Raw genomic sequence first — 7139 nt, 5'->3', positions numbered from 1 at the left:
CAAGATGCCATGATGGTTGCGGCTGATGGTAAAGAAGGGCAGTGAACGTTCAAACGGAAAATCTGATGTAGAAACAATGCAACGTTATTCTTTTCATTTTGGGAGGATCTTCATAATTAGATGTTGAGTCATAATATAAATATACAAACATAACATTGTGGATACAAAATTGGAAATCACGAGTAATAACCTGATCCTTATTGCCAAATATTAAAAGTGCAAGTTACGCAAATGTAATTTTTAGAAATTGCTTCTAGACGTATTTTCCAAAAGAATTTCGCTTTTCCTCAGCTCTTTGAAAAAGTTTGGACAAAGAATCCTGCTTTTCTCTACAATAGTATATCCCATTCAATTTTTGACATGTCTATTATTTTATACATATGTATCTTATGTATAGAATAGAACATATATCGTATACATATCTATTATTGTTTTATGTTTATTCTTATTTATTTATTTTAATTTTTATTGTGTACTGTGCTGGGACAAACAAAATTTTCACCCCTCAGGGAATCAATAATGTATTATTATCTTATTATCTTACATACTCACATGGTAAATTAAGAGACCTATTTTATTAAAATATGCTTTATATTTGTTCTAATACTATTATTCACTTATTATGTTATATGGCTTTTGCACTACTTTCCTCTCTCTCTTTTTCCCATTTTATGACTGCTGCTAGTCACTCAAAATAGTTGCATAAGAATTCTGTACAATTGTAAGATTTGTCTATTTGCAATAAAGTTAATTGAAAAAAAAACGTTTCAAACGGAAATTAGCAACAGCAAGTAGTCCTATTTCGAGAAAGCTGTTAAAATATAATTCTGTATGATTCCACAGAACATGAAGAACATGTTCATAGATGCACATATCGTACTCCTGTTCAGCGTAACTGGGACTAACACTAGTTGCCACAAATCACAAACTACAAATCAAATATCTTGCCATTCTGTTTTAGCTAGGTGAGCTAACTGATCATAGAAACCATAGAAACGCCTTTTTAGTCACGTGTCTGAGATCGACCAATAGGAAGAACGCATCGTATTTAAATGAAGCGGCGGCTGTTGGAAACGACACTACAGTTTTGTACCACAACAAGCTGGCAACGAGGAGAGGACTAACGAAAAAGAAGGAAACACGAACAGCGTTTATTGAAACTCTGTCAGAAAGGTGGGTGAAACGTTTCGTTGTTCTTATTACTTTCTGCATAGTGTTCTTTTGAATTGCTTCAAGCTTGTAACCTGTCCGTTTAGTTATAAGTAATGTGAGCTAACACAAGCTAACGGTCATCTTGGTGTTGGTCAGCGGATAAATCAACAGACATTTTAACTGAAATATTTAGACTGGAATTATAAGTGTGATGCACGTAATCGATGTAAACATGTGTATTTGGATAAATAAGGCGGCCCTTATCAACTTTTGCACTTTCAGTTAGGTAATTCTATATTCAGGTGCATCATGGCAATTTATAATTAATCTACTTTATCAGAAAACTTTAAATATTGCATAACTACCCTTAAACACCGAAGAAGCTGTCTGAGTGCTATATTCAAGCATACTAATGGGAAAACCTGTAGAAAAACTACACTACCAAAAGTACCAATACATGTAGGCAGGACCTAGGTAAAACTTTTTGACCTCCCAGAAACTTCATCAGTCTTTAAAAGCTACTATTCTGCGACTTTTGGAAACGTCCCTTTTTCAACATACCCAATGACTGGCTGTTTACCAGGCTATTGCAGAGCTGAGTGACTGCTGATGAGGGAATTTGATTTGGGTGTGTTGACAGAACTTTACAAGTAAAAAGTTAATTTGCCATCTATGGTATTTTTTAAGTCTGAGTTCTGAATGTTTTAAAGTGTCAAAGATTTGCAGTCAAGTATCTTGGTTTAAGAGAAATGTCCTATTTTCTGGACTAAAAAGTAAGACATTAAATGGTTGTTTCAATTTGTAACTGGTAAGGATAAGTTTCCACCAAATGGAACTAGTTTCATATTGAACTCCATGGGTTCAAGTGGTTGAATACGTTTAGTTGCTTGTGAACCATAATGGATGAAACTTCAATCAACTTTTTTTTTTTAAGGGACTCATTAAAAGATGATGTTGACTGGTGTCTAATTTTGTTAAAGTAATTTGAACTGCCTTGCTGCTGAAATGTGCTCTAAAAATAAACTTGACTAGCTGGACTAATACTTCCATTTTGTTTTGTGGAATTAAACAGATTAAATGTTTGGCCCCAGGATGTTTTCATTGGGGTAAAAATTGTTTCCAAGAGCCCTATTGCATATTCCCCCCCATCCCCAAAGTAAAAATTACTATTTGGGGGTGGGGGAGCCTTTTCTGTGACCTTAAGCTCAGCTTTACACCTTGCTGCATTAACTTGGAGCTGTTCTTGCGGGAGGAGCGTATTGGCGGTCTGACAATCCTTGACCTTTTTAATCTTAAAAATAACCTTCTTGTAATTTTCTGCAGAAACTAATGCATAACTGTTTCCAGATACAATGGAGAGTATAATCTTTGCAGAGCAGGAAAATGCACAACTTCATGGATCCTCGCAGAATTTGCGCCGGCGACTTAAATCTGTTCCAGGTATTCAACTTTTTTTTTCTTTTTCTCCATCCATCAACCCTTGGTTTGCAAGAATACACTAACTTTTGTTTCCACAACCAGAGAAACTAAAGTCTCCTATGTTGGCCAAAACGATGGTCACACCGCTCTCATCTGGCCGCAAGGCTTTTGGTGTGGTGGGCAACAGGATTTCAACACCAGCTGTCAAAACGCAGGAGAAGAAACTCGCTAAACCACAGGTTGGAGGTCTAACTTCAGTTTTTCTTTTCTTTAAATCAGTGTTTACGAGCTCCTTTTGTTCCCACTAGGAAACAAAAGCGATGCCGGCTACTCAGACCAAAGTGGAGGAATATCCAGAAGTTGAGCAGTTTATCCCTTATGACCCATTAGGTAAACCAATCAATATCTCCACTTAATACTGCCAAATAATTAGGAATTACTTAAGTCTTGCAGGCAAATGGTCCTTCATTCTAGAGTTCATCGTTTTAGCTGAAGCACTTGACAGCAATGTTTTATTGAATTGCTTTATTTCAGAGTTTCAGAGGTACAGTGTACCTGAAGATCTGATTCCTCTTGGCTGCATGGCTCTGTCTGGGTTGGCTTGCTTTCCACACAGATGCCCTGATCTGGATGAGGAAAAGATAGAAGAGCTCCAATACCTTTCCCCTGTAGAAATGCCAGAGTGTCCAGGTATGAACTCATTGGTGGTAGATTTCTGAAGTGGATCACTATTGACACATTTCAGATCAGTGGTCAAAATGTCTGACTCATAAACTTGCATTTCAGATGCTTTAGAGACATTGACTGTTTGAAAACTCCTCTAATTAAAATGTTTAACCTTGGATTACTATTTCCAGTTTGATATTGAAATTTCTTAAGCCAGTTTTGTCACAGCACCTGAAAACAAAATTTACAAAGTGTGAAACGGTACAACATTTCACATAAAAATTTGAATCTTATGGAAAAATTAAGTAAAACCGTTTTAAAATGGCTAATGGTGTTATTGGCGCATCCTCAATAACAGATGCTGTATAAATCCTTACAGCTTTTTTAAAATTGGTTTTAAGCCTTTTTTGAAGGCTTAGCTGGTCATGTGGTGCAGTAGGTGGTGTAAATATAGAAAGTCACTTGATGATCAGGCTAGATGAAAGGTCACGCTTGGGCAGGAAATAGTTTTTCCTTTTACAGATGGTGGGGAAAACTTGCACCATCTTGTTAAAACATGGTGGCTTATATTGCATGCATGACTAATCATGCCTGGACTCTACGTGTTCTGCATTGAGCTCATTAATAACAAGCAGGTCACTGACTGAGTTTTCTTCAAATCGGGAGGAAAATGCACAGTTGCAAAAACTCTGGCTAATTTACCAAACATTTAAATGACGACAATTATGCAGAATGTCCAGCTATATAACAGTTTTAAAGCTCTTGGTCATAGTCGGCATTTATGGTACCAGAGTTAACTCAAATGTTACCAGAATGAAAATCTTATAAAATGTATTTCTAGTCTGCTCAGATGGTGACTTGGTAAGGTAACTGTTGGGCTCAGATGTGTAATTTTGGACTCGATTTAAAAATAGGGTGACATTATTATAATGCATGCTTGCGTTTAAATTAATTATAGCCGTTTGAGTCTGGAGCACATGTTGGAGTATCATTAACCAGACTGTCCCTGTTTTCAGCTGACCTCACGGAGCTGACCGCTTTTCTTCAAACTATTGATGAGCTGACTGAACTTCCTTCAGAACCTGAGTTTTAACGCATTTATTAATGCTCTGTATTTTTCTTTGAATAAAGTTGTTTTACCATGTTCTCATTGGCTGCAGTTTTTTTTTTTTCCACTTAAAGTATCGGAATAAACAGAGTTACTTCCTGCTTTAAAGTCCACCCTGGTCACATGTGAGGGATTCTTGCTATTGGGTTTTGTCAGATTAGAATGAACTTTGTCTTTGTTCCTCTTTACAAAGGAAAGCAGGATCCTCGGTTTTGTTTCGTTATGAACCCTAAACTAAAAGTATGCATCTTGATTTATTAAAACGGAGAAGGTCTTTTATGAACAAACTTGCGTTTGGTACCAGGACAGGTGAGTTAATACTAGTGTTTGACACTAAATGGCCCCTAGAAAGGGGACGCGTTATGATTTTTGAAAACAAAACTTCCTTATGGGCATTTTCTGCCAACTTTTTTTAAATGCATTTTTTTTTTCTCGACACAGGAAATGAGGGAAATTATTGGCGTTTATTATCAGAGACATCTTCAGGGTGTAGTCTAAAAGGAAGTAGCCTGGGAGCTGCAGAGTAAGGCAGGCGGTATGCATTGCAGCGGATCGGAACCAGCTGCCCCCGATCGGACTCCCAGACAGGGCTCCATTGTGGAGCGGCTGTCTCGGTATGGCATGCAGGTCATGCCCGGAGCCTCCCCGCGTAGGTCGAGGCTGCAGAGGCAGCAAGAAGTAACCGACAGCTCCGCTCCGGAGGAGTCCGTCCCGCCGGTTCTGCGTAGAAAGTACATGAAGGAGCTTCTCCTGAGCCGGGCATCCAGCAGCGGAGTGGGGTACCAACAGTTACATTTACTAAGCTTTTGAGAAAATGTGGTGCGCTGTACTTGAGTGATTTTAAGAAGTATCGCTATTCGAGCAAAATGTCTGGATTATCTATCCACTGAATGTATTAACCAGAAATTCACCAGACACAGACCTGCAGATTTAGTTTCAGACGTTTATACCAAAATTTCCACTTTCCTTTGTATTCATCTATGTAATTTTTAAATGAAATGCATTCCAAATTAACATACTTGTTTTAGCCGTGACTAAAACAAGTATTTGATATTTTTAACGTAAGTAAAAATATGAAGTGCTACTGAGTACCATTTCTTTGATACTCGGTCCACTGAGTTAACTTCACTGAATGAAAAAACATAAATTTTATTGAAAAACTGATTTAGAAAATTTTTTGCCTAGTATGTGAATTGTCATTTTCGTCCTTTAAATACCTAAATTTCCACGTAGCTTTCTATTTTGGTATGTCCTGGTTATGTTTTCTAAATTTGTACTCTAGTAATTTCTTGGATGTTATACTTGGTAGCGGTTGCCACTTTTACTCAAATATGATTTCTGGGTCGTCTGCAGCAGCGGGTTGCTGCAGAGCCTCTCCCCGGACCAGGAGGACTCGGACTGGGCTCTGTATCCCATGGAGCACGCCTGGATGCTCCTGGCGGTAGAGGGGAACTACGAAACCATCAAGGACTTCATCTCCGAGGACCCGCAGCTGCTGACCCGGCGGGACTTCATCAGCGGATACTCGGTGCTGCATTGGCTGGCCAAGCGGGGACAGGACGAGATCCTGCTGAAGCTGCTGCGGTTCGCGGAGCGTGCGGGCTTTGCGGTGAATGTGAACCTGCGGGGCAGCGGCGGGCTAACCCCCCTGCACGTCGCCAGCATGCAGGGCCAATTCGCGGAAATCAAGCTGCTGGTCGGGGCTTTCGGCGCCAACGTGGACGCGATGGACTACAACGGGAAGCGGCCGTGGCAGTACCTGCGGGAGGACGCCCCGGTGGAGATGAAGGAGCTGCTGGGCACCTGGGACGAGGAGCACAGCTGCGGCTGTGCGCAAAACTTCAACAAGAATGTCAACAACAACTGCGCTGGCGCAGTGAGCGCGGCCGCATGCGATGAGGCGAATGGCGAAGAAACTGAAGAAGTGAGTTACTTTGACAGAGCCAAGAGAAGCAGCTGGAGGTTCGAGTCTCTAAGGAAGCTGAAATCCTCCTTTTCATTTGTTAGAAGCAAAACTTGAGATTATGGCGTACTTTAAAGGGGCAGTGTTCTGTAGAATCAACCTATTTTAAGGTTTACATCATGCTATAATGTTACTCCCTCATCAAAAACATACCTGGAGTGTTTCCTTCGATCTCCATGGCAACCACTCAGGTGTGGAAAACACCTGGGTGGACCTAGTCCCACCTTTGAGACGCAGCTCCACCTCATTTCCAAGTTTCTTTCTCCCAGAGCAAACTTCTATCAGTCGGCTCCTTCAGACTAGCCAGCAGCAATTAGCAACCACCTGGTAGAACTTATCTGCTGAGCTCGCTATATGAGCTATTTCTCAAATCAATGAAAAATGTTGGTAAAGGGGCAGTATGATGTAAAATCAATTCTGAACTTTATTTCATGTTCCCTCATCAAAAACAACTGGAGTGTTGCTTTGATCCTTTAATCTCCATGGCAACCATTTAGCTGCTCAAAACGCCTGGTTGGACTTAGCTCCGCCTTTGAATACATAGCTCCCCTTCAGAGCTGCAGGTTCCAAGCTTCCTCCTCAGAGTACCCCTCCCCACCCACCACTCCCTCACTCAGCTCCTTCAGACTAGCCAGCAGCAATTAGCAAACACCTGGTAGAACTCGTTATGAGCTACTTCTCAGTGTGACGCTAGTAAAAATGTTAGAGGGTTAGTAGAGGAGCCATATTGTGAGGACTTTCTGACGACAGTTTTTTTTTTAGAGAGAGGCCCAATTTCAAGACGTTATTACAAGTCAAATAACTTGTCATTTGATTTATACATGATTTTTA

General features: G+C 40.1%; 2 protein-coding genes across 4 annotated transcripts; both read left to right on the top strand.

The window, feature by feature from the left end:
- Positions 1-1048: 1048 nt before the first annotated feature.
- LOC106945477 (securin-like) lies at positions 1049-4387 on the top strand. 2 transcript variants are annotated; one of them, XM_015029185.1, is made up of 6 exons: positions 1049-1173; positions 2476-2592; positions 2674-2810; positions 2880-2961; positions 3106-3261; positions 4254-4387. In XM_015029185.1, exons 2-6 carry the CDS (start codon positions 2505-2507, stop codon positions 4328-4330), a joined length of 540 nt encoding a protein of 179 aa, XP_014884671.1. In that variant the 5' UTR covers positions 1049-1173; positions 2476-2504; the 3' UTR covers positions 4331-4387. The 2 variants fall into 2 exon arrangements, with proteins under 2 accessions (XP_014884671.1, XP_014884670.1); XM_015029184.1 differs by having other exon boundaries at positions 1051-1173; positions 2500-2592.
- A 93-nt stretch (positions 4388-4480) lies between these two features.
- On the top strand, positions 4481-6755 carry LOC106945476 (ankyrin repeat domain-containing protein SOWAHD). 2 transcript variants are annotated; one of them, XM_015029183.1, is made up of 3 exons: positions 4481-4654; positions 4787-5124; positions 5699-6755. In XM_015029183.1, exons 2-3 carry the CDS (start codon positions 4883-4885, stop codon positions 6363-6365), a joined length of 909 nt encoding a protein of 302 aa, XP_014884669.1. In that variant the 5' UTR covers positions 4481-4654; positions 4787-4882; the 3' UTR covers positions 6366-6755. The 2 variants fall into 2 exon arrangements, with proteins under 2 accessions (XP_014884669.1, XP_014884668.1); XM_015029182.1 differs by having other exon boundaries at positions 4481-5124.
- Positions 6756-7139: the final 384 nt, after the last annotated feature.

Source organism: Poecilia latipinna, unplaced genomic scaffold (genome assembly GCF_001443285.1).
Source record: "Poecilia latipinna isolate Pla-1442-1.1 unplaced genomic scaffold, P_latipinna-1.0 Scaffold145, whole genome shotgun sequence".
In the NCBI taxonomy this organism is placed as follows: domain Eukaryota; kingdom Metazoa; phylum Chordata; class Actinopteri; order Cyprinodontiformes; family Poeciliidae; genus Poecilia; species Poecilia latipinna.
Note: the sequence above shows the minus strand (reverse complement) of the source record. Positions and strands in the feature narration are given on the sequence as shown.